The sequence below is a fragment of the Manihot esculenta genome, chromosome 7 (genome assembly GCF_001659605.2).
Source record: "Manihot esculenta cultivar AM560-2 chromosome 7, M.esculenta_v8, whole genome shotgun sequence".
NCBI classification, from domain to species: domain Eukaryota; kingdom Viridiplantae; phylum Streptophyta; class Magnoliopsida; order Malpighiales; family Euphorbiaceae; genus Manihot; species Manihot esculenta.
This window is the reverse complement of record NC_035167.2, coordinates 14,186,959-14,214,218: the sequence shown is the minus strand read 5'-3', so window position 1 is coordinate 14,214,218 and position 27,260 is coordinate 14,186,959. Positions and strand designations below refer to the sequence as shown.

The following is a 27,260-nucleotide window of genomic DNA, read 5'->3' as shown; positions in this document are numbered from 1 at the left end:
TTGTTAATGAAGGTCTACAGTTAGAGTTGTCTGGTACAGGTGCTTTGATAGCCCAGATGAGAGTGACACCCGTGTTTCTGGAGCAGGTGGCTCAGAAACAGCTTGAGGACCCAGAGTTAGTGAAGATTGCCAGGACTGTTCAGTCAGGCAAGAATGAAGAGTTCAGATTTGACAGCAAAGGGATCCTCCGCTATGGGAACAGGTTGTGTGTACCAGATGACATGAGTCTGAAGGGAGACATTATGAGGGAAGCTCATAATGCCAGATACAGTGTTCACCCTGGAGCCACCAAAATATACTAGGATCTGAAAAAAGTCTATTGGTGGCCAGCTATGAAGAGAGAAGTGGCACAGTTCGTGTCCGCCTGCGAAGTATGTCAGAGGGTGAAGCTGGAACATCAGAAGCCGGCTGGAATGTTGAACCCACTGCCGATTCCAGAATGCAAATGGGAGAATATAGCTATGGATTTCGTGGTGGGGTTACCGGCAACGTCCAACAGACTAGACTCCATATGGGTGATTGTGGACAGACTCACCAAATCTGCTCACTTCATTCCGGTCAGGAGCAACTATTCTATGGACAAATTGGCACAGGTATATGTTGAAGAGGTTGTCAGGTTGCATGGGGCTTCTGTATCAATAGTGTCCGATAGGGGACCCCAGTTCACCTCCAGGTTTTAGCAGAGTCTGCAAAATGCTATGGGTACTAGGCTAGACTTCAGCACTGCTTTCCATCCTCAGACTGATGGACAGTCAGAAAGGACCATCCAGACTATAGAAGATATGCTCAGAATGTGTGTGCTAGATTTTGGCGATTCTTGGAGGCAGCATCTACCCTTGGTGGAGTTTGCCTACAATAACAGCTATCATGCTAGCATAGGGATGGCTCCATATGAAGCTTTGTATGGAAGGAAGTGCAGGTCACCTATTTGTTGGGAGGAAGTTGGAGAAAGGGCCTTAGCAGGGCCTGAGCGAGTAGAGATCACCAACAGAGTAGTGCCCATAATTAGAGAAAGGATCAGAACTACTGTGAGCAGGCAAAAGAGTTATGCAGATATCCGCAGAAGACAAGTAGAGTTTCAGGAGGGGGATTTGGTATTGCTCAAGGTGTCTTCTATGAAAGGGGTGATTCGGTTTGGGAAGAAAGGTAAGCTAGCTCCACGGTACATCGGATCCTTTGAGATCTTGCAGAAGATTGGGAATGTATCATACAAGTTGGACTTACCTGCTTCAATGGAGAGAATCCATCCGGTTTTCCATGTTTCTATGTTACGGAAGTTCGTATCAGATCCGGGCAAGGTTCTTAGTGAGCCTGATGTGGAGATCCTTGGAGATCTCACCTATGTTGAGCAGCCAGTACGGATCCTAGACACCCAGATCAGAAAGTTAAGGAACAAGGAAATCCCGATGGTGAAAGTCCTTTGGAATCACCACAACATCGAAGAGTGTACCAGGGAGACACGGGAGTCTATGCTCCAGCAATATCCTCATCTCTTCTAAGGTTAGTGTTATGTGTTTTTTTTGTGTGTTTATGCTTTATGCTATGTTATGCATGTGCTAGTCAAGGAATATTCGAGGACGAATGTTCTTAAGGGGGGAAGAATGTAATGCCCGGCTAGACTCCGGTATCGAAATTCCTACTGTCCGGTGGAATCTCGGATGTCGGAAACCCCTAGAAGGGTAAAATCATGTTTTATAAAATATTTTTATGTATTTTATGGTTTTAAGTAACAAAGAAATTGAGTTTTGAATGAAAAAGACCATAGAGGCATTTCCAGATTCGGCCGCCGAACCTCAAGTTCAACTGCCGAACGTGGGATGGTTTAGGGGGGCATGTTAGGCTTCTGAAAGTGGCTTTCTTTCGACCGCCGAACCTCATGTTCGGCCGCCGAACATGCATGCGTTTTGAAGGCGCCTTCGGCTTCCGAAGGTGGCCTGGCTAGCCTCCTATAAGAGGCCCCATAGCCGAAAACGGGCGAGCTTTCTCCCCATTTTCTGCCAACGGTGAGTCCATGCCTTCCCATGGTTGGTTTTGTCGATTTTCCTCAAATCTTTCAAGTTTTAACATGTGTTTACTTGGTTTTTGAAGTTTTTGAACTTAGATCGAAGTTGTGAAACTTGGAGACCTCCGGAATCCATTTTCCCCAAATCTCCAAGTGAGGTCACGCCCTCTCTCGATCTTCAAGAGGTAAGAGTCGATCTTTAGCTCATTCTATGTTTTAAACAAGTTTTATGATGTTTTATGGGGTAGAAATGCATGTTTAGGATAATGTTGACTTTATGGGAAATGTATGTTGTTTGAGTTGCTTTATGTGTTTGTGTTGGGGTTTAGGATAGTTTGAGACCCCTAAATGCTTATTGGCTTGTGTATGCATGTTGTAGAATAGCTAAATGCATGTTTGAATGGTTTGGGAGCCAAAATGTGCATGAAGAGGCTGAGTTCTGCCCTTTGGAAGAACTTAGGTTCGGCAGCCGAAGGACTTTCGGCCGCCGAACCTGCCTGTGGAGGCAAGCTTTCGGCTGCCGAACCCTGCCCCCGAAAGCTAGACTTTCGGCTCTAGAAGGGAGTTTCGGCCGCCGAAGGTGCCGCCGAACATGCATGAGTTTCGGCTCTGGAACCACTTTCGGCCGTCGAACCTGCCGCCGAAAGTACCCTGTTCAGCCTTCCTTTGCATGATTTCTATGATTGTTTTAAAGTGTTTTAGGGGGTTTTTGGGGAGTATTTTAGAGTCATGTTCATGTATGTTTGGTCCCTCATTTGAGTCCACCTGTGTAGGTTCGGACCCAAGGAACCGAGGACCCCAGCAGTGAGTTAGCTGCTTCAGTGTCTTTCAGAGCTAGCCTGTGGTGAGTAGAATAAATCCTTATGTTTTTAAGTAAATGAAATTTTAGCATGATCCATGCATCATGAATGCCATGAGATATATTAGGTTGTATGCATTAGAACTCACGAATATGTTGCATTGCATAATATGATGATGATGTGGGTGGATATTGGATGATCCTTTAGCCCTCGTATGATATGATGACATGATATGATATGATGACACAGTATGGAAGTCCAGGTGTGGCCTGCACTACGCCCCTGGCACCATGTAAGTGAGAGTCCGGGTGTGGCCTGCACTACGCCCCTGGCACCATGTAAGTGAGAGTCCGGGTGTGGCCTGCACTACGCCCCCGGCACGATTGGATATGTATGATATGATATGTGTAAGAGAAAGACCATGTGTGGCCTGTACTACGCCCCTGGCATGATTGGATTATGTAGAGGGCTATTGGTGACAAGTCCATCTTTGATGTGATTTGTTGTGATGTGATGCATTCTATATTATCATATGTTTAAATGTTTTTATTACTCTGCTCACTGGGCTCTAGTAGCTCACCCCTTTCCCTTAACCCCCAGGTTTGCAGGTACGGGATAGACCAGGGAGTCATCAAGAGTAATGAGGTCATGTTTTATGTAATAGCTAGTTGTGGACATGAAATTGTTGTAATGTATAGTATTGAACGGTTATGTAATGTAATGATGTTATTGAGGATTAGTATTGTGCTTGACCCTAGTGTGTATAGTTGATCCCTTTGGTGCATGATCTATAAAATGTTTTAATGATGTTTTATCTGAACCAAGCTTAATATATGTTATGATACCCCATTGGAGCATTTGATGAGGGCTCCAATGTGAGGTTTATGTTTATGAGTTGTGCATGCACAGGTTAAGCTTGGTAAATGAAAGAAAAATTTTATGTTTATGAGTTTATGTATGATCATGTATGGGATTTAACAGGTATACATGATGTATATTAGGCTTGCTACGGGTCCCGACGACCTTAAGTCGATCTGGATCCTAGTGCCGGTAGCGGTTCGGTTTTCGGGTCGTTACACATGAGGATCTAGGTTCGGCCGCCGAAGCAAAGTTCAGCCGCCGAACCTTCCAGAGGAGGCAGCCTTGGCCGCCTAAACTCGCCCCCGAAAGTTAGACTTTCGGATCTGTGGGGGAGTTTCGGCCGCCGAACCTGCCCCCAAAGGTTAGTGACTTTTGGATTTGGAGGGAGTTTCGGCCGCCGAACCTGCCCCCGAAGGTTCGTGACTTTCGGATCTGTAGGGATCTTCGGCTGCCGAACCTGCCGCCGAAAGTCCCCTGCCCAACCTTCCTTTGCTTGTTTTGTATGCATGTTTTATGTTATGTTAGGGGGTTTTTGGAGAGCTGTGTAGAGTCTTTATAGAGTATGTTTGGTCCCTCATTTGAGTCCATCTGTGTAAGATCGGACCCAAGGAACCAAGGAGTCCAGCAGTGAGTTTAGCTGTCCAGTGTCAGCCAGAGGTGAGTAGAACTGAACTATGTTTTAAAGTAACTAAATTTTTAGCATGTTCATGCATCACGAATGCCATGATATGTATTAGGTTGTTTTGCATTAGAATTCACGAATATGATGCATTGCATTATTTACTGTTGATGTGGATGGATATTGGATGACCCACTAGCCCTCGAAATGATATGATATGATATGGTAAGGAAGTCCAGGACTGCCCATTCCACGCGTCCTGGCACAGTGTAAGGAAGTCCAGGGCTGCCCATTCCACGCGTCCTGGCATTATGCTATGTTTAAGAGGAAGTCCTGAGGAGCTCCGTCAAGAGCCGGGCATTTATTAGATTATGTAGAGGGTTATTGGTGACAAGTCCATCCTTGATGTGAATTGTTTGTGATGTGATGCATTTCATGAAAGCATATGTTTAATAAACTGTTTTTACTATTCTGCTCACTGGGCTTTAGTAGCTCACCCCTTTCCCCTAACCCCCAGGCTTGCAGGATCATAGGTAGACTGGGAAATCATCGAGGTTGAAGGTTGTTTTATGTAATAGATTAGTAGTAGACATGTAATGTATTATGGATTAGCATTGTGCTTGGCCCTAATGTCAGTTGTAATCCCTTTTGTTCATGATATTTATGTAAATGTTTTTAATGATGAGATATGATGAACCAAACTTGATATATGAAATATTGACCCAACTAGAGCATTTGATGAGGGCTCTAGTATGGGGTTTTTATGTATACAGTGGTAATGCATGCACAGGTCAAGCTTGGAATATGAAAAGTTTAAAATTTTTATGAAAATGTATGATCATGTATGGGATTTTATCAGGTACACAGGTTGCATAGTAGGCTTGCTACGGGTTCCAGCGACCTTAAGTCGACCTGAATCCTAGCGCCGGTAGCGGTCTGGTTTCCGAGTCGTTACACTTGTGGTCTTATTTGGTGGGAATAACACCCAGATTATGGCCTAGCGAAACCTACCTTGTTGTCTAGTCTAGAGGAACCCGCCTTGTGTAGGGGTGAGCAGTATTCGGTTCAAACCGAAAAAACCGACCGAACCGAACCGATTTAAAAATTTAGTTCGATTTTTTATACATTTCGGTTTGGTTCGGTTTTTAATTTCAGAAATTTCAGTTATTTTGGTTCGGTTCGATTTTGATCAGAAAAAATCGAAAAAACCAAACCGAACCAATTAGTGATAATAATATATTTTTTCAATAATATAGAGAAATTAAATCATATTAAGATTAAAATATTTTAATTAAATTTTAAAATACTAAAAATAAAGTGTAAAAAATAAAAAAAAATAATTAAAAATCGAAACCGATCAAATCGAACCGAATCGAATTGAATCAGACCGGTTCGGTTCGATTCGATTTCTGACTAAAATCAGTTCGGTTTGATTTTCGTAAACACTAAAATTTCAGTTTTCGGTTTATATGGTTCGGTTCGATTTTAAACCAAACCGACCGAATGCTCACCCCTAGCCTTGTGGCCTTATTTAGTGGGACTAACACCCGATTGTGGCCTAACAGAACCCTCCTCATGGCCTTTTCTTGTCTCCTTAATCTTTTTGAGGAAGGTAATCCCCATCGTTCCTTGTCACTGAATCACAACACATGAAAAAATATATCGTTAACTGTTATTGATAAAAAAATTTCTCATATTGCAAATATTCCAGGAGTAGGGAATGACTCGGTCATATAACTCAGCCAGCTTATAAGACTCTAGACGAATAACTTTCGAGACCTTACATGGTCCTTTTTAGTTTTTGCCTATCTTACCACACATGACATTGCCTCCTATTACATCTATTCTTTTAAGTACTGAGTCTCCTATATTAAAGACCCGTGACCTTACTCTACTGTTTAAGCATTCAGAACATCTTTTGCATCTCGTTTATTTCATTATTGGATCCTTCTGCAATTAAATGTATAACCCTTGTAGGTTTACGGTTGTGGGTAATTTCCGGTGTTGTTACTTCGAGATCGAACCTCCTTTTTTTCTTTATTTTTTCTAGTAAACTTTTGAGTTATGTCAGATAATGGTAATTTCGCGTCAAGACTCGTCTTATCAAGGAAAGGGCAAGTTTTGATAAGGATCCGGGTGTTTAAAGTGTCCAAATCTTCTTCTTTTTTTTGTGCTGGACTGTGTTTCCTACTTGTCAGATTTTCACCATGTAGTCCTGTCTTGCGATAACAGTTCACGACTTATGATTGTTATGTAGCATTAATATTTAACTTGCACAAAATAATACAACTAAATTAAAATAGGCAAAGTTAAGAGTGTGTTAAGTTACATAGAACAAGATTGTTTTCCAAAAAATATATTTTCTAGTTTTTTAAGAAATTAAAAGCATATTTATTTTAACTTTTTTACTATAATAAAAAAAATAATATATTTTCTGTTTTATTTAAATTTTATAAAAGAAACAGAAAATATTAAAATAACTATTTTTCATTTTTTTTGTTATTTTAAAAAATAAAAAACACACATTTTCAAAATGAAAAATATAAAATACGAAATTCCGTAAACAGATAAATTTATATAAATAAAATATAATTTTTAATATATATATATATATATATATATATATATATATATATATTTAAGTATATATGAATTTACATGAGTTTTTCTTTTTATTTTAAATTAATACAAAAATTAAGGTGGATAGTATTAAAAAAATAAATGATTTTTTATAAAAAAAAAAAATATAATTTGAACTGTAATTTTTCAAATTAAAAATAATTTTTCTAATTTTTTATGAAAAATAAAATAAAGAAAGTAAAAATAAAACTAGAGATAAAAAATGAAAAATTATTTTCTATAATTAAACCCATCCAAATATATTATAATCTAATTCTTCTCTCTCTCTTTCCTTCTTTCTTTTTTTCTTTCGTTCTTCTAAATCTGCTAAGTTCTTTCCAAGTTTGTTGGATTGGTCCCTCTCAAATCTATTACTTGATCGCTTCCTTCTCTCGAATCTGACGTTGTGCTCTTTGTCCACTCAATTTTTCCGATATAATGACTTTGAGGTCAAAGTATTATTTTCATATAATTTTACCTTGATTTATTCCAAAATTTGATTTGATAGTTTGAGGTTAAATTGGTCATTTATTCACGCAAATAAGCGAAGGCAATAAAAAAAGATAAAATAACCCAAATCTCTCTCAAATGCAGAGCAAATAAGAAGAAACAGTCAGATTGTCATTGGCATATTTTTAATTTGGATTCAATAATTCAATAAATAAAAAAAAAAACTGATTATAAGAATTACATCCAATTCCCATGATCAGTAGTTTATACTTACATGGGTAGTCTTCGTCCTAACAATGGATCAAATGTAATCTCAAAATCTGAATGTTATCAAGATATACCTACTTAGATAGAGAGAAACACTGCCAGGTTGGGGTTTGCACAGTTCTTAGCTGTAGTGAACTGTAGTTCTAGTTTTTCATTAAGAATTAAATCGAAATCTTTCCAAAATTGTAGATATTATAATTATATAATGTTTTTCTATAATTTTTTATATATATATTATAATAATTATATCATACATACTATAATTATACACAATTTACAATTTATTATTATTTTCTATTTACCTACTTTTCTTAACTACTTTAGTTATAATATTAAATCACCTTTATCATTTTTAATTTCAATTATATTACTTTATTTATAGTAATTCAATTGTGTACTACATATTATACCACATAATTAAAGATTATACAATTTTTTAACTAAAATATATATTAAATAATATACTATTTTTCATGCTTAATTAATTATATATATTTAAATTTACAATATATATAATATAATTTGTATTAATAACTAATTTAACACTTAAATGATAATATAAATATGCCTTTTTATAAAAGTATACGCATACAATTACTTCAAGAATCGAAGACTGAACCCAAGCTTTACCGACATTTCAATTCGATTTCGATGCAAAGAGAAACCCAAACCGCACAACCTTTATTGCAAGGCACTAAAGGAGAATCAACTAGAAGTGACATCTTTATTTATTGGCTAGTTACCTGCTGATGCATTCCTAAATAAAAATTATTTTTCATTCACCGCTTGCATAATTGAAATTGTTTTGGCTACTATAGAATATAAAGATAAAATCAGAGAAAGAAAAATAATAGTAATACCTTTTTCTTCCTTCTATAATTTCTTTCTTGCTAATCAATAATCAACATTTACAAAAGGATTTGAAAGATTTGTTACAATATATGCACACAAATTAGTAAAATACACACATAATAGGAGCTTTCTCATATCAAAGTAGCCAATTCAAGCACTAGACTTGCCCAGTGACCTGAAAAATCTAATCATATGATCAAAAACATCTTCTTTTCCATGTACACTCATGAGGAAGTCTAGATGACCATAGTTCTCCAGATAAAGCAACTCAGGTTTGGTCTGCAACTCCTTAAGAGTGTGTTCCACATCTGCAACATCTGCTAGAGCATCATAGCCGCCATAGCCCATCCATAATGGCAACGACTTGGGTATTTGACTAAGATCAAATGCTGGGGGTTTCACCTGACCATATAACTTCAGGTTTTTAAATATTCCGTAATCATATTGGGAAAAAGTGCCCTGACGAATCACTGCCAAGCACAAGAAAAAGCAGAGAGAAATTATTCGTAGAATACGTTACCAATAAATTAATTTCCTATTAAAACGCATATTATTTGTCTAGAATAGGAGGAAAGAACAAAAGATAGAAAGTCTCATCCAACTTCAGGTTATTCTGCTTTCATCTCACTTTTTCCTTTTATTTATGTATATACAAGATCCCATTACCATACGTTTTTGCAGAGCTGAATCCCTTTCTTTCAAACAAATAAAATGAGGTGGAGACTAAAGGATTGACTACCATAATTTCCACAAATTTATGATAGCTAGTTCCAAATAAGCTTTTGGACAGTTTAACTCATTTGATCAAACATCATAATAGAAGTATTTAAAAAGCCAAAAAAAAACAAAAACAAATTGCAAAACTTTAAAGATGAACTTCATTGGAAGTGGCACATACAACTACTAAAAGAAAGTATGGAGCATACTCTGGAAAAGATGACGAAGATTTTTCACAGATGACGGGTGAGGTTCATATTCAAGAAAGTTGTCCACCCGTGAGTTGTTAAGGCAACAATTCTGCCCTGCAATTTTACAAAATCCCAGGTAAAACAATACATTCGTTTGAACTTTAAAATATAGCATAACACCATATTCATTTAATTTACCCTCTCCACAAATTAGTAAGCCAAACATATGCTTGCATTTATAGATTTTTTTTTTTTTTGTTTTGCTCTGAATTTTACTATTGCCTCAAACTTTGGACATATCTAAGACTTACACATTCAGGCTTTATAAAATAAGCAAGCATCACAACTAGAGGATTTAGATACCATAATCTGCTCTTAAAGTACCTGATTAGAATTAAATGTTTTATCTAGTCTTTCACAACTCTATACCCCAAGATAACCATGTCTAGTTCCTTTACTTGAGGAATAGATAAAATTAATGATAATTGACTTCAAAACTCTCCAAAATTCCAAAAGCAAAGTGCAGCACTAGAAAATTTTGGTCTAGTTGTTCAAAATTTTTCACAAAAGCTTAATTCTATTTATCTTAGCTTCATGTCAAAGGCAACCTTAATCTGATCTCATAATTCGCACAAGGTTCCAACCTATTCTGACCAAGAAGAAAGAGAGGCTTCCTGAGGATAAAGAAAAGCCATTTATGTCATTTCATTCACATGCAAGCCAAGCAGAAATGCTACATGGCATTTCAACACTTCTCGGGTAGAATATGACCCTTTTTCTCTATATTTATACAACATTTATTAAACTGGAGTTTACAGAACTAAAGGCATTTCAAATTTTCAACAGATATGGTTGTTAAGAACAGACTGGAGGTATGAGAAGGATGTTATGCATGTGGAACAGCAGGTAACATATCAAGTGCATAGTCCTGCAGAAACTAAATAGATACCTTAGGTAACCTAAGTGTGCATGTCAATATGAACAGAGACAGAAAGACAGATCTATATTAAAAGGACTGGTGCAGAACTGCAGGGATATACATTATGCACTGATATCAGTATCCTTTTGCCCTGCAGAATGAAATCATAGCAGTTCTCAACAAGGTAAGACACTTAAGGTTCTGTTGAAAAGAAGCCTAACAGGAAGTTGATGAGAGAACTTCAGTTCAAAGAATCCAGCCTTTATCTCTAGAAGTGGCAAACTACTAAGAATATGCTTAGGAATCTAAAGATCATTAACCTGAAAATCATAACAGAGCATTGGCAAAAATTTGTGGACAAGATGACACAAAGAAGTGATTCCAAGTTATAAATGCAAGACTCGAGCCAAATTGGCAGGAACGGTTTCAAGTGATGAGTTGCAAAACTCACAATTTTTTCTCATTTAATTCATTGATTTTACTATAATTTTGATATAAATATTTAATTTGAATTTGAATTTAATTTTGGACAGGTTTGTGAGCAGAAGTTGAGAATAGGAAGAAAAAAAAGGCTGAATTAAAGGATTTTTTATACTGGGGCTACAACCTTGACTAAACCTGTAGCCCAAGGCGATAGGAAGATAAGATAGATTTTGCCACCTAAGCAAGGATAAGATTAGCTTCAAATGGGGTCAAGTTGAATCAAAATCAATTGTAGATTAGGATAGAGATAAGATTACGATAGAGATAAGATAGAAGTAGTAGATTTTATTTTAAACTATTAAGTTTTATCTTTTGGTGCCTATATAAAAGCTCCTTGCATTAAACCTAGGGAATCATATTCTACCTCTCACTCTCATTTCCTCTCTTGCTGCTCCCCATTGTTGACAAAAAATAGAAAAAGATGAAGAGAATTAGATGAAGAGAATTAAAGGATAAAATCACCTCCATTGTTGTTTTCTTGAGAATTCAAGAGGCCTATTGAATCTCTTAGGAAAATAACCTACAACTAATTAATTTAATTAAATCCGTAATTGTTTAATTGGGTTAGTAACAAGTAGCAATTAACATATTAGTTTATGTTAAGAAATTGGCAGATTTGATTTAAATAAATCGCGTGTTTTTATTGATAAAGTTTGGGTTCTTCTCTCTTAATGCAGTTGACTAATTAAATCTACACGCGTGTAGGGGTTCTTAGTTGATTAGAAATTAATTTAGCGCGAAGCGAATTAATTTATTCATAAAGAAGAATTGGTAGGATTCGCGTGTTTGACCACTATAACCAAACAATAGATAATAACATGAATTATTTTTCTAAGCAATGATCATCTGCAAAATACCTCAATTTGATTACATTCAGCTGAAAGTTTTAACTATTTATTTGTTTCTCAATTTCAATTGCATTATTTATTATTATTTTTTTCCTATTAAGTTTATTTTAATTGGCTTGCCCAAAGCACAACCACTTTCATAAAAAAAAAACTCTCTCTTCTCACTTTTTCGTATTAAACTATTTCTCTATTTCAAATTGGTCATTTAAATTAAACAGAATTAACGTCTTTGTAGAATAGATACTCACTTACCCTACCTACAAGTTCTTATCAATTTAGAAAAAGGAAGTGAATTTTAAATTGACGGATTCGACACCCGTCATCAAGCCACCAAGTAGGATTAATTATCCAATAAATGCATAAATCCAAACTCATAATATCATCACCCCTATTAAATATCATATAACGAACATAATTTGATTAAAATGGGCTCCAATTGTATTAAATAGAACCACAGGAAGCTATCTTTTCAATCATGAACTAATAATAACCGTGCATAGGCTTTCATTTTCCTACAGAAACCCAGTTTTGAAATCTCAAAATACTTGCTTAATATCCCTTTCGCAACTTGGTTATATTTAGAAACCATGGCCTCCATCAAAATTATCATTCATGACCGCTAAGGTGAAGAAAAAGACAAATCTTACAGAATAATTTAATTTAATAGTGTGCTTAAATCAGAAAACAGAAAATTGTCAAATTAAACTTATGTCTAATTAGAGTGTTTTTGCTCTTTCCTCATCAGTATTGCACAAAGTGCAAAATAAAGACAATAAATTCACCAGCAGCATAGAAAAATGAACATTGTATTAGTGAGAGAGATAGAGTGATGACCTGTCATGGAAGTCAGCAAGTCATCACAATCTACATGACCATCACACATGGAATCCAAAAGGTTAATCAACACTTCACTGCAGACAAATAAAATAAATCATAAAACGAGTGAAGTTTATATAATTAAAACTCAGACCACATAAACAAAAAGTGTAAGACAAAATATGAGAGAAGTATAATAAAACCTTCTAAAGTTCAGTTGATGTATGCCCATGGCCAGAACCATCTGTCGGAGAAGAAAATAACATTATCATTATTACATCAAGCTCAGCTGCAAGAAAATGCAAATAATAGAGACCAAAGTATACCTGATCAAGATGTAACCCAACCATTCGAAGTACAAGTGGAGCACTTATATGTTCCAGGTATGATATTGGACACAAAAGAGCAGCAGCTTCAACCATTTCTGCTATATTTGGCTGAGTAAGAGCAGCCAGAGACATGATTGTCCCCTGTAAATGAATTATAAGTAAGTGCATACTGAGATAAAAGAGAAAATGTCAATGCCCCAAGAGGTAATTGAGAATGTATTAGACCTGGGAATGTCCAACAACTAAAATTTTGGAGTTTGTTGTTGAATATATGTGGTGCATCATTGCTGAAAGGTCACATAGAGCCAATTCCTGCCAGCTCCAGTCCCAAAAATTCTGCAAGAAAAAGACATTCTGAGTTTCTGACTACAGCCACAGTATGGGAATACAACGGTCAACTGAAATGTGGATTGAAAAATATGCACAACCAGCCATAGGGTAATTAGAGTTACAGAAGCAGAAAACATAAAGACATATTTTATACATTCTGACTACCTTGTCTTTCTCAGACAAAGATACATGCCCATAACTCCAAAATGTCCCACGTACATTTCCAACCCACACATCAAAGCCTTGACGTGCAAGGATGTAGCCCAATGACTGCTCAGGAGAGTCCAAAAACCATGCATCACCTGCCTGTTTTGGTTTTCAAAATGAGCAACACAATGAGGTCTAAGAATGTGAGAAACTAAGCTTCCCCTCATTGTATTCAGCAAATTCCACATATCAATGCCATGCTATGGGCATCAACAGCAAATCATATTTGTCCTTCTCAATAAATTAGATTACAAGATACCCCTTCTGCACGCTTTTTTTTTCATAAAGAAACTAGAATAGATTAGAGAAGGCCAACAATTGATTTTATTTGGAAGATGTACCCAAGAAAGGAAGAAATCTAAACAGACCAACGAACAAATGATAAAAAATGAATTCTAACTTGGATTCAGAAACTTCTCTTAAATTAAGAAAAGTAAACTACATATACCTTAAGTTATCAAAAACTAAAAGATGTGCAAATAAAGAAATAAATTTACAAACAACTTATAGAATATATAATCTATGACTTATAATTTAAAGCAAAAGCAGTATCATGAAAGATAACAGGAAAAAGAAGGCATTTATATTATGTTGGACACATCCTTCAAGGATTTTTATCAATAAAAAGCAGAATTTACTGAATATGCAAAATCACATGTATCAAAAGAAAAGAACAGTAAAAATAATAGGAAGGAATTTCACCATAAAGAGTCCATGTTGAAGCAGAACAGGAGGGCCACGTTGCAGCCTTATATTCCCATTAGGAGACGACACACGTTGAAGAGCTAATAAGTAACCATCCTTAGTTTGTATCTGAAAAAGGTAAAATCATATCAGCAACCCCAGAACACAAAAACACATATATAGAGAGAACCTAATCATTAAGAAAATTAAATTCCTACAAGCTCCGAACGATTTCCCAATTCTGCAGAAATAAAATTTCACTTGATTGAAATAAGTTACATGGAATTCCGATTAGTAAAAAAGAAAAAGAAGGTAATTTTAGATTTCTTTTTCTTTTTCTTTTTTTTGGTTGCTTGAGAAATAGAAGCAAAAATAAATATATTCAAAATCTTCAAGAAGCTGTGACATTCATGAAATGAACAGAATTTACTCAGAAAAATATAACTCAAGAAACTAAGTTATTAGAGAGAGTGAGAGAAAGAGTACAGTATGTTCGGTGCAAGGGTAACCAGCGGGTTCGATGAGCTTACTGCATAAGGTCTCTCCCGCTGATCGGCGCCGGAGATTAGCTTCGTCGGTGGTGAATTCTCCGGAGGTTGTGAAGATTAAAAGAGAGATTATTGCCAGAATTGTCATCCCCATTTTCTTGGATTGGATTGAATAGGCGCGAGAAACAAATGCCTTGAGATGTAAGGCTGGAACTGAGGAAGTGAAGAAATGGATGGAAGAGTGGGATAATCTTTGTTTGAGTAAGTTGAATTTGGGAGCTTATCCCACTCGCTCTAAGGAGCGCGTTTATTACAATATCAAATTGGCACATTAGCGTGATTGTTTTTAGCAATTAAAGCGCTTCCTTGCTTCAGCCAGCTGTTAATTGATGGCATAAACGTTTTCTGACACTTAAGTATGCATGGGTTAAATTTCATTTGTTTTTTCTTTATCATGCAAATATTATTGTATTTAAAAACCACACGGCCGAAGATTCAAGATTAAGAAATTCAACCCATAATATTACATTTTAGCACACAAAATTTCAATTATTATGATATCTCTCCTTTTGGTTTTTGAGCTTATTCAAATTCCACACAAAAGAGGATGCCTCATGGAAGATGCTTTTGGTGCCATGAGAATATTGATTCTGTTATGGAGACTTTAATTTCATGCACAGAAAGTGTTTATACAAGTACAGTAAGAAAATTATAGTATTATTTGTTGACTCCTTTTTATCACCAATATATTCAATAAATTAATCAAGATTAGCTTTTGCCGTCCTGTCTCAACTCCCTTGTACATTTTGTTATACCTACATTTGTTCTACATAATAGATGAAATTTTTAAGTTTCTATTGTAAAATAAATCTTTAATTATAATAAGTATAAACATAATGTAAACCTCTATCACCCTAATAATGGATTTTAAACAAATTAAATCTCACATATAAAAAAAAAAAAAGTATACCTAACACTAACACAAAATTAACATGAGCTTTTTTTATTCAAAAAGAGAACCCTTAACTCTTCTTGATTCTACATAAATAATGAGATTTGTTAAAAAAAAATAATCCTAATATCTCTTGAATTTAGGAAGAACGTGCATCACTATTATGGGTAGAGAAAGAAATAATTTTTATATACCTTTTAACTTAATCTGGTACATCCATCAACTACTCAAGTAGATAGATAAATTTTATTTTTGTTACACTATTTATTTTTTAATATTATATCATTTTACTGGATAAAATTTTAGCCAACAGTATTAATTATAAATAAATTTTTACATGTCCTTTTTTCTCTTTTACTATAGTATGACATAATTTCAATACTTGTTTTAATGATATCCCAATACTTTACTACATGTATAATATAATCCTAGTACTTGTCAATCCTATCCTAAATGTTCTATTGCGTTCAAATACATATATAAAGAAAGGTAAATATTTATCTCAATTTTACTATGGAATAAAGTATTTTCAAAATATAAATAAATGGATCTCCTCATAAAAAACCATATCAACTCACTTTAATATCTTTTAGATCTATGCTGCACTTGATTCATCTAAGAATTTCCTTATAAAAAAGTGAATGATTGTAATGATTTAATATCAAAGAGAGCTCATTCTATGTTATTTGGGTCTTCTGTAGAAGTTAACTTCTCTTTTCATTTGTAACGGCAGTGGATTAGTAAATTTGCACTTTGTTCCTTAGAGATTTAGCGTTCTTTTTTTCTTAAAAAAAAAAATTAATATCACTTTATTGTCATTTTATGAATATAAATTCATCCATAAAGTTTCACACTGTATATTGTGTGCGCCATCGGATTCCACTAAGTAGATGGTTCTTCATTAACAAAAAAGAATTTACCCAGTGATTAATAAAAAAAAATAATCTTGATCAACACGAAGGTATTACAAAACCCACTCTAGTTTTAACTAAAGATAGATTCCTATATTCTTTTTGGAGAAACTACAAAAATTACTCTATGTTCTCATTATTTTTTCACATTCAAGATTTGTCTTAGATATCGCACTATTAAAACAATGACAAGTACTAGTATTGTTAAAAGATACTGATGTGAAAATCATATCACAAGTTATTATTTTGATATAAATTGAATAACAAATTTTAAAGTGAAAAATTAATGAAACCATAATATATATATATATATATATATATATATATATATATAACTTTCTCTCTTAAAAATATTATAAAAAAATATTAATTCATAATTATATTTTAGTTACCACATTAATATTGTCACTTTTTACTAATAATTCGGTACCATAAAATATTATTTTGATACGAATTGAATCAAATATCTTAAAGTGAAATGAGTAAAACTAAGTAATTTTTTTTTACTTTCTTCTTATTTTTGTATATTCAATAAAATTTTAATTTTTTTTTTTAAAAAAACCAACACTAATAAAGAAATAAATTATATTGATAGACCTCCAAATTGAGTGATACAAGATTCTGGACTGTTACTTGGAATTATATCAGTAGTTGCTCCTTCCCTTGTAACTTCCATCTCTCTTCTTCAGCCATTTCGAAAGCAAATGTTCTCCCCATGCTGTCTGTTATTGATTACGAAACCCTTTTATTCCACAGGAAAAGTTGTGGGTCTCTTTAGAACTTTTTCCCACAACAATTTCTACGGCTCAACATTCTTTGTCATTTCTTTCTCTCCTTTTTCTCCCACTCTAAGGAAGCAATTTCTACGACCAACGGCAGAGCTTCAAAATTTGTCACCTTCTTGTTAACATCAACATGATGATGCTTCAAATCTTTAAAATGGTGGAAGAATAAATTTTTCATCCTCCGCCACCAGGTGTCTGGGGGTTTCGGTCCCTTCGAACAAGCTGAAATGTATATGTGGAGCTAAGAAAGGATAGAGTCCAGTCATGAAGGAGCGAGGAAGAGGCTTTGGACTTCCTTCAGATGATGGCCACATCTCAGAAAATAGAAATCACTAAGACAGTGAGGAAAGCCATTTTATCTTGATAGAGCCATCTCCAGGCGAGTCAAGCTCGGGGTCCTCATCCACACAACCTTTCCTACCTTGGAGAAAGTACCTCCCTAGCTAGCGAGTGGGGTATTTTTCTTTTCAGACTTCTTTTGTACTTTAAACTGTCTTACCTACTCACTTTTTGCTATATGTAGATATGGTCAGTTCACGAAAAAAGTTCGCCGAGGCAGCAAGTGCTGCCCGAAAAGGTAAAGCTGTTGCTGTTACGACCGGGCCACCACCTAAGCGAGCTCGCCGGGCTGAGGAGGCTATGATTGGCCACTCTGCAAGAAAGAGAATGTGAGATGGTTGGCGCCTATGGCAGCCACTCTAATGCTCAAGTCAGAAAACTGACAAAAAGGACAAATGTAAGGAATTGCTTAGAACTCAAGAGTATGTGTGTAAGAATATGTACCTTGGTCTCTACGATCATTAGCTTTTATACTGTAAGAAGATGGAGTTAATTATCGCATCTTCTGAAAATCCAGTTAGTGCCAGCTAATTGATAGGGGATCTCGTGATTATAGGCATAATGGGGATTTGCTGGATTGTGCTTGCTAATGGTAACTTTATGAGAAGACTCGACCTCTTCAGGAGAGGGCAAGCCTTGATGAAGAACCGGGTGCTACAGTATCCGTGTCTTCCTCTCCACGGGTGGGACTGCATATCGGCTTGTCAAACCCTTGTCACGTGGCCTTGTCTTATGATAACAACTCATGACTTACTTTGGGCGATTATTGTGTTACATTAGAGGTCCTCCTATTGGTCATCGGTTCTTCAAATTCAAAGATAACAGTTGTCTTTATGATCATGGGCACATGGCATATCTAGATTAGCTTTCCATACTCGTGTTGCTCTGCCTGCTCCTGATCATAAATGATGATTGTCCTGTTCTTCAAGCCGCATTCAAAACCTGCCGTCAAAACTGTCCTGTAAACACCCTTCTTCTCATCTGAAAACCACTTTTGCTTCCAACTGACTTTTGTGCTTCTAAAAAAGACTCGACCACTCCTCTTTTCTATTTACAGACTCCTTATTCAATGTAACTCCTTTTCATAATTTCTCTCATAGCAATAAATAGGAACAATTCTTCCTCTTCCTCTGGTGGAAGTTCTGCCTCAAGCTCCTCCTCTGACGGCCCCATTCGTGTTCTGACACCCATTGTTCCAGTAAAGGCAGTCTATGAGATCGAAAGCATCCTGATCAACGACATCCCTTTCGTACTAACTGATAAGACGTAGACTACTTACACGATCAATACCACATCTCTCGAGAAATCTTCTGCGTCTTTGCTCCATCTCTAAGCGTTCATGTAGATGACCAGATCCTGTGGAGGATACCATCATGGTCTACGAAGAGCAGCTGAAGGTGGATCTTCGATTCCCTATGGACAACCTCTCTTTTCGAGGAGCCCCAAGTATCTATCCTGATAGCTAAGAACGCCCTGTAGCCTAAGGATTGTCATCGCTTGAATGCTGTCGAGATAGATGATCTCTACGACAATATCATCCACTCCGCGATGGAGAGCGCCTTATATGCATACATGGCCAAGTAGTGGGATAAGGTTCTGAGGCGAGATTTTGAGGCAAAGCAAGCAGACAAAAATCTTCTATGGGAGGAGTGCTCGAGGCTAAAAGCTCGATTAAGGAAGTAGAGGGTACAATGAAGGAGACGCTGGAGTCCATTAACAAACTCCAATTAAACCTAGACGAGGCCAACACTTTAAAACTAGCCTCTGAGAACTGGGCTAAAACTTTTGAGGACCAGGTGGCTACCTTCAGACACCAAGTCCAGGAGCTGCAATCTCAGGTTGAGGAGACTCGGTCTGCTTCTACCAGGATCGTTGAACTAGAAGTAAAACTTCAAGAGATAATGGCTCGGGGAGGGGAGATGTTCATCAAGGTCCAAGACTCGGTCAAGAATGAGTTGGTGAAGCGGTTTCCTTCTGAGAAGTTTTCTTGAATAGATGATATCTTTCCAGAGGAGGAGGGCAAGGATGAGCGAGAGGAAGAAAGGATTGAAGACATCGACGAGTCTCCTTAGAAAATGTAACATATGTATAAAATGTAAATATAATAGAGATTCGAGAGGAGGAAACTGAAGATATCTCTCATCCCATGTAATTTTTGTTATGTAATAAAAGTATCTCCTCTTGTGTCTTGCCATTTATTTTTTTACCAAGTTCTTGTATGGTCGGTACTCGACCATAAAACTCGTCCAACCAAAAAAGACTTTAAACAATCTATAAAAAATTGCTAAGGGGTTAACACCCAATAAAAAAAGAGCTTGGTAATCATTGCCCTTTCCAGAAAATGACTAAAACAGGCTTTGCCAAACAGATAGAATACCCAGTCACTAGCCTAACTGGTGGTCATGAAATAAATGACTTGAAAAATTAATGCCCCGACATATGGCCTGGCGGATACCCGCCTTGTGGCTTGCCTGACGATTACCTGCCTTATGGTTTTGGCATAAAATGTTTAGTTAGCGGGACTAATAACAAGATTATTAGCCTGGTGGATACTCGTTTTGTGGCTTGCTTGGGTGTGAAATGCCTTAGAAACTTTTTGCGAAACGGAACTAACACCCGGTCATGTAGCCTAGCGAATATCATCTTGTGCCCTTAGCATAAAATGCCTTAAAAACTTTTTGTGAAGCGGGACTAACACTCGGTCATGTGGCCTAGCGGATACTCGCCTTATAGTCTTGGCATAAAATGCCTTTTAAACTTTTTATGAAGCGGAACTAACACTCGGTCATGTGGCCTGGTGGATACCCTCCTTATGGCCTTGGCATAAAATACCTTTTAAATTTTTTGTGAAGCGGAACTAACACCTGGTCATGTGGCCTAGCGAATACCACATTGTGGCCTTGATATAAAATGCCTTATTTAGCAGGACTAATACCCGGATTAGGTGGCCTAACAAATACCAGCTTTTTGGCCTAGCATAAGATGCCTTGTTTAGCGAGACTAACACCCAGGTTAGGTGGCCTGATAGATACCCGCCTTGTGGCCTAGTATAAGATGTCTTGTTTAGGGGGACTTGTAATACCCGGCGGGAGTCCGGCATCGAAATTCTGCTTTCCGGTGGGATCCAGGATGTCGGAAGTCTCTAGAAGGGTTGATTTATGTTTTTCTTAAATGTTTTGATCTGTTCATTAAGTTTTATGCATTAAGAACTGAGTTTTTGAGTGAAATGAACCAAGGCAGAAAAGCCAGGTTCGGCTGCCGAAGTTGAGGTTCGGCCGCCGAACATGCATGGCTTTCGGTTTCACGTATGGCCGCCGAAGGTGGTCTAGCCAGCCACCTATAAAGGGCCCTCAGTCGGTTGAAGCGGTCAGAGCATCGTTTCTTTCACTTGCTGAGGTGAAACTCTGTCCTTTGTGAGTATTCTTTCATGTTTTCATTAAATCATGCAACGATTTGATTAGTTTTCATGATTCTTTGAAGGTTTTAAGTTAAAAACTCAAAGTTGTGAAGTTTGGAGAGTTGGAAGGCAAGTTGCTCCAAAACTCCACGTTAGGATCCTTCATCTACCTGTTTTCAAGAGGTAAGTGAAGATCCTGAGCTTGTTTTTATGTTTTCTGAAGGGTTTATGGGGTTTGATGGAGAGAGTTGCATGAATAGGGTTCTTTGAGCATTTTTGATGATTTTATGTGTACAGCTTGTTTTTGTGTTATTTGAGTTGTGTGTTTGGGGTTTGTACGTAGTTTTTGACCCCTGTGAGCATATACATGAGTGTATGCAAGTTGAGGAAGTGAGGTGTGAAGTTGGAGGGGAGTTTGGTGCTTTTGGCGAGAGGCAGGGCAAGTTTCTGCCCTGCTGATGAACTCAGGTTCGGCAGCCGAAAGTACATTCGGCCGCCGAACCCCTGAGGCGATGTGAGGAGGTGGCTTCGGCTGCCCAAGCTTGCCCCCGAGCCTTTGGACTTTCGGCTCTAGAGGGAAGTTCGGCCGCCGAAGGTGCTGCCAAAGGTTAGAGACTTTCGTCTCTGGAGTGCCTTTTGGCCCCCGAAACTAGCCCCCGAAAGGGTTCGGCAGCTGAAAGTGGAAGTTCGGCCGCCAAAGGTGCTTGAGTTTCGTCTCTGGAGAGGACTTTCGGCCGCCGAACCTACCGCCGAAAGTGTCCTGTCCAGCTTTCCTTTGCATGCTTTGCATGGATGTTAGAGTGAGTTTAAGGGGATTCTTGGGGGAGTTTAATAGAATTGTTCATAAGTTAGTTTGGTCCCTCATTTGAGTTTATCTGTATCTATACAGACCAGAGGAACCAGAGAGAGCAGCAGTGAGGGCTGCTCCAGAGTTTTCAGAGCCTGCAGAGTCAGTCAGTCCAGATAGCCAGAGGTGAGTGGAACTAAACTTAACTCTTTGAATTGCACAATGGAATGTTTTAGCATATCTCATGCATCATGGTTATGCAATAGGTTGATTGCATTAGTATCCACGAATATGTTGCATTGCATAGTTATTGTTGATGTGGGTGAATGCTGAATGATCCAATAGTCTCAGACAGGAAGTCCAGGAGCCTTTGACTACGCCCTGGCAGGTATAGTAAAGACCAGGAGCCTTTGACTACGCCCTGGCAGTTATAGTAAAGTCCAGGAGCCTTTGACTACGCCCTGGCAATGGTAAGTACAGAGGTGTTATATACACATATATCTATATGACAGGAAGACCAGGTGCTCGATTCTACGCCCTGGCACAGAGTTACTGGGACTATGTGGTGACAGGTTTACTCTTGATGTGGTTTGACTGTGTTATGACGCATTCCATGAGATCATGTTTTACTGAGATGTTTTACTGTTCTACTCACTGGGCTATAAAGCTCATCCCACTCCCTTAACCCCAGTTTTGCAGGTTCAGTGTACAGTGTACAGGGCAAGTCAGCAGAGCATAGAAAGAGTACAGAGAAATGTAATAGTGTAGAGTGGCCATGTAATGTTAAAGAGATGTAATAGTTATATTTTCAGTTACAGATGTGCTTGACTTAGTTGTTTGTGTTGTAAATCTGTTGTTCTGTACATGATCTGTATATGTATATGTTTTACAGAGTATGTGAAAAACCAGGCTTAACAGGTATGAGTTAACCCATCTAGAGCAAGCTCTAGTCAGGGGGGACAGAGTACAGAGTATAGAGATAGTGCATGCACAGGTTAAGCCTTGGTACAGAGAAAAGAGTTTTTATTTGTTCACAGCATGTATGATCATGCATGAGATTTACAGGTACACAGAGAGTATAGTAGGCTTGCTACGGGTTCTGGCGGCCTTAAGCCGACCTGAATCCTAGCGCCGGTGACGGTCCATTTTGGGGTCGTTACAGATTGGTATCAGAGCCCTAGGTTCACATGATCGGACCTATAGAGACAGTGTCGGGCTCATAGAGGTTAGAAGTGGTCAAGCACAATAGGAAATCATATCCACTAGGATAGGGTCTTGAGTCCTATCTGGTTACTGCTATGATATGCCATGAGTTATGCATGTGCCTTATTGCTATGTGATGTTTATGTGCTAAAGTGCCATCTTTTGTGTTATTTTCCAGAGAGTAAAGATGAGAGGAACTCGTCGATCAGCTCGATTGACTGGAGTCCCACCAGAGAGTGAGAGAACAGCTGCTCGTCCTCCTGCATTGCCAAGGGCAAGGTCTCAGAGATCTAGCAGGGAAGGTACGTCAATAGACCCTAGAAGGTCTGTAGACGAGAGCAGAAGAGGTACAGCTAGGGGAGGAAGATCAGAGGAAAGGAGAGAGGCTATGGAGATTGATCAGTCTAGAGATGACAGTATGGGTATCGGTAGATTTGAGGAAGGTATGGGAGAGTCGCAGGGAGGCGCTCAGACCTCAGGTTTTGGCTATCCAGAGTATCCGATGGGAGGTATGTCGGAGTACTCGAGTTTTGTCCCATATCCTCCTTACATGCCATATATGCCTTATCCTCCTTACTATCCACCATATCCTATGTATCCATCTTCCCCTACCCATCCAAGTGCAGCACTGTAACAGCCCGAAAACCGAACTGCCACCGGCACTAGGATCCAGATCGACTTAAGGTCGCCGGGACCCGTAGTAAGCCTGCTATCCTGTCTGTATACCTGTGAAATCCCATACATGATCATACATTTGCTGTAAAAACATAAAACTTTTCTTTATTCCAAGGCTTAACCTGTGCATGCACTCTCTCTGTGCTCTACCAATCCCTACTAGAGCTCCTCATGGCTCTAGGCGGATCAATCTCATAATGTTAAGCCTGGTTTGCTCATAAACATACAACAATAAAAAAAAACATACATAAACTGATCATGTGACTCAACAAAGGGATTACAATTCTTATAAATCAAGCACCATTCTATACACTGTACATATACATAAACACTATCTCTTTACATTTACATGTCCACACTAGCTATTACACCACTCTGTACTCTTCCTGTACCCTGCTGAGTTCTCTCTGATCTCTGAACCTGCACAACTGAAGTTAGGGGAGAGGGATGAGCTACGATAGCCCAGTGAGTAGAATAAGCAAATACAGGTGATAAAACATGCTCTCATGGAATGCAACACATAATCACATAACCTCGGCCGGACGGATCAAAACTCCCTCTATCTCATCTGGGATACCGGAGTATCATGTGCCTGGTCCCCGTAGGGCTGTTCCAGGTCTTTATGCCTGGTCCTCGTAAGGCTGTTCCAGGTCTTTCCTCTGAGGGCTAATGAATCCTCACGAAGTCCGTGCCGTCTCACATAAGCAATGTACAAGGAGCAGTGCCAAGTACAAGGATAAATGCAATGCATCATCTTTGTGTACACTAATGCACTCACCCTAAAGCATATTCATGATGCATGAAGCATGATAAAATATCAGTTCTCATATTAAAACATTAAGTTAATTTCCACTCACCTGGTTATCTCTGCACTGACTCTGCAGGTTCTGACACTGGACTCACTGCTGACCTCCCTGATTCCTCTGGTCCGTCCCTACACAGGTGGACTCAAATGAGGGACTAAACGCACTCAAGAATATCTCTACGAAACTCCCAAAAACCCCTCTAAACGATCCTAAAACCAACACATAAAACATGCAAAAGAAAGCTGGACAGGGCACTTTCGGCGGCAGGTTCGGCGGCCGAAACCCTACTCCAGAGACGAAACTCAAGCATGTTCGGCGGCACCTTCGGCGGCCGAAGGTCTCGTCCAGAGACGAAACTCACACACTTCCGGCGGCCGAACTCCCTCTTTCGGCGGCCGAAAGTCCCTTTCTAAACCGAAAGCCTAGCTTTCGGGGGCAACCTTTGGCAGCCGAACTGCCTCCACAAAGGGTTCGGCGGCCGAACCTTCCTTCGGCGGCCGAACCTGGTTTTTGCCCGAAGGACAGAACCCTGCTCTGTTTCATGCAAACTTTGCCCAAAAACCTACAAACATGCATTTCAACTACTCCCAACTAGCATATACACATATATATGCACAAAGGGGTCTAAAACTATCCTAAAACCCCAAACAAACATAGCACATAACACTTAATCATGCTGGAGCACCACAAATCACCAAAAACCTCACCTAAACCTAAACATGCAAACTACCCATACAAACTTCATAAAACCTTTCAAAATCAACAAAGAAGCTCAGGATCTTCACTTACCTCTTACACAACTTGAGGATGAAGGATCCTAACGTGGAGATATGAAGAAAAGCTCTTCCAAAGCTCCAAGCTTCAAACCTTGGTTCTTTTGCTCAAAACCTTCATAAATCACCAAAACTCTTAAAACTCTTGAAAGATTTGATGAAAATCATGGAAAACATGAAAGTCAACGTGGGGAGAGGCTGAAACTCACCTCTGGCTGCAAGTGGAGGAGAAATAATCTCCTTCCACCGACCCTTGGCTCTTTTATAGGTGGCTGGCCAGACCACCTTCGGCAGCCGAACGTGAAGCCGCAACCATGCAATGTTCGGCGGCCGAAAGTGACCTTCGGCGGCCGAACCTTTGCATTTCTCCCTTGTTGCTTTTCTTTTCAAAACTCAATGCTTCTCACACTTCAAAACATGAAAACAAGTGAAAATACCTTGGAAAACATATGCATTACCCTTCGCGAGGGTTCCGACACCCGAGATTTCACCGGACTACAGGAATGCCGATGCCGGACTCGAGCCGGGTATTACATTCTCCCCCCCTTAAGAACATTCGTCCCCGAATGTCCCTAACACAACATAAACACAGAGAAAAGGGGAAACACTAACCTCAAAACAAATATGGGTATTGCTGGAGCATGGACTCCCGAGTCTCCCAAGTGCACTCTTCTAGGTTGTGGTGGTTCCATAAAACTTTCACCATTGGTATCTCCTTGTTTCTCAGCTTTCTGATCTGGGTGTCAAGAATCCGCACTGGCTGCTCTATATAGGTGAGATCACTTAAGATTTCCACCTCAGGTTCACTCAGAACCTTCTCTGGATCTGACACAAACTTTCTCAACATAGAAACATGGAATACCGGGTGAATTTGTTCCATAGAAGCCGGTAAATCTAGCTTATACGATACAGGCCCGATCTTCTGCAAGATCTCAAAGGGACCAATGTACCGTGGGGCTAGTTTACCCTTCTTTCCAAACCGAACCACTCCCTTCATCGGAGACACCTTAAGCAATACCATATCCCCCTCCTGGAACTCTAGCTGCTTCCTACGGATGTCTGCATAGCTTTTCTGTCTGCTTACAGCTGTTCTGATCCGCTCTCTGATGATAGGCACTAACTTGCTGGTTATCTCAACTAACTCTGGCCCTGCAAGAGTTTTCTCTCCTACCTCTTCCCAGCAAACAGGTGTTCGGCACTTCCTCCCATACAAAGCTTCATAAGGGGCCATCCCTATGCTAGCATGATGGCTGTTGTTGTAGGCAAACTCCACCAGAGGTAGATGCTGCCTCCAAGAACCGCCAAAGTCTAACACACACATTCTCAGCATATCTTCAATGGTCTGGATGGTTCTCTCTGACTGACCGTCTGTCTGTGGATGGAAAGCAGTGCTGAAATCCAACCTTGTGCCCATTTCCGTTTGCAGACTCCGCCAAAACCTGGAGGTGAACTGAGGTCCTCGATCTGATACTATCGACACTGGAACTCCATGCAACCTTACTATCTCGTCTACATACACCTGTGCTAACTTGTCCACAGAGTAGTTACTCCTGACGGGAATGAAGTGAGCAGATTTCGTGAGTCTATCCACAATCACCCAGATGGAGTCTAGTCTGTTAGACGTCGCCGGTAAGCCCACTACAAAATCCATAGCTATGTTTTCCCATTTCCATTCTGGAATCGGCAGTGGGTTAAGCATTCCAGCCGGCTTCTGGTGCTCTAGCTTCACCCTTTGACATGTCTCGCAGGCTGACACGAACTGTGCCACTTCTCTCTTCATTGCTGGCCACCAATACACCTTTCTCAGATCTTGATACATCTTGGTAGCTCCTGGGTGAATGCTATACCGCGCATTATGAGCTTCCCTCATAATGTCTGCCTTCAAACTGCTATCATCTGGTACACATAACCTCTTACCGTACCGAAGAATCCCCTCACTATCAAATCTAAACTCTGCACTGTTGCCCGACTGAACAGTCCTGGCAATCTTCACTAACTCGGGATCTTCGTGCTGTTTCAGAGCCACTTGCTCTAGAAACACTGGGGTCACTCTCATCTGTGCGAGCAAAACACCGGTACCAGATAACTGCAACTGTAACCCTTCTTCCACGAGCTTGTAGAAATCCTTCACCACCGGTCTTCTCTCTACT

The 27,260-nt window shown here is 38.7% G+C and overlaps 1 protein-coding gene across 2 annotated transcripts; it reads right to left on the bottom strand.

The window, feature by feature from the left end:
• Nucleotides 1-8,466: 8,466 nt before the first annotated feature.
• LOC110619661 (triacylglycerol lipase 1) lies at nucleotides 8,467-14,786 on the bottom strand. Of its 2 annotated transcripts, XM_021763192.2 has the most exons (9): nucleotides 14,481-14,784; nucleotides 14,013-14,123; nucleotides 13,269-13,409; nucleotides 12,999-13,109; nucleotides 12,771-12,914; nucleotides 12,648-12,688; nucleotides 12,463-12,539; nucleotides 9,397-9,492; nucleotides 8,467-8,940 (listed from the first exon to the last, which is right to left on the bottom strand). In XM_021763192.2, the coding sequence occupies exons 1-9, from the start codon at nucleotides 14,634-14,636 to the stop codon at nucleotides 8,621-8,623; spliced, it is 1,197 nt and encodes a 398-aa protein (XP_021618884.1). In that variant the 5' UTR covers nucleotides 14,637-14,784; the 3' UTR covers nucleotides 8,467-8,620. The 2 variants fall into 2 exon arrangements, with proteins under 2 accessions (XP_021618884.1, XP_021618885.1); XM_021763193.2 differs by lacking the exon at nucleotides 13,269-13,409 and having other exon boundaries at nucleotides 14,481-14,786.
• Nucleotides 14,787-27,260: the final 12,474 nt, after the last annotated feature.

Coding starts and splice junctions, on each gene's coding strand:
- LOC110619661 (XM_021763192.2), bottom strand. CDS start 14,636: ATGGGGATGACAATTCTGGCAATAATCTCTCTTTTAATCTTCACAACC. Junction 13,110..13,268: donor CTTTGTCTGAGAAAGACAAG/GTAGTCAGAATG, acceptor TTTTTCTTGCAG/AATTTTTGGGACTGGAGCTG. Junction 12,915..12,998: donor TAGTTGTTGGACATTCCCAG/GTCTAATACATT, acceptor ATTCATTTACAG/GGGACAATCATGTCTCTGGC.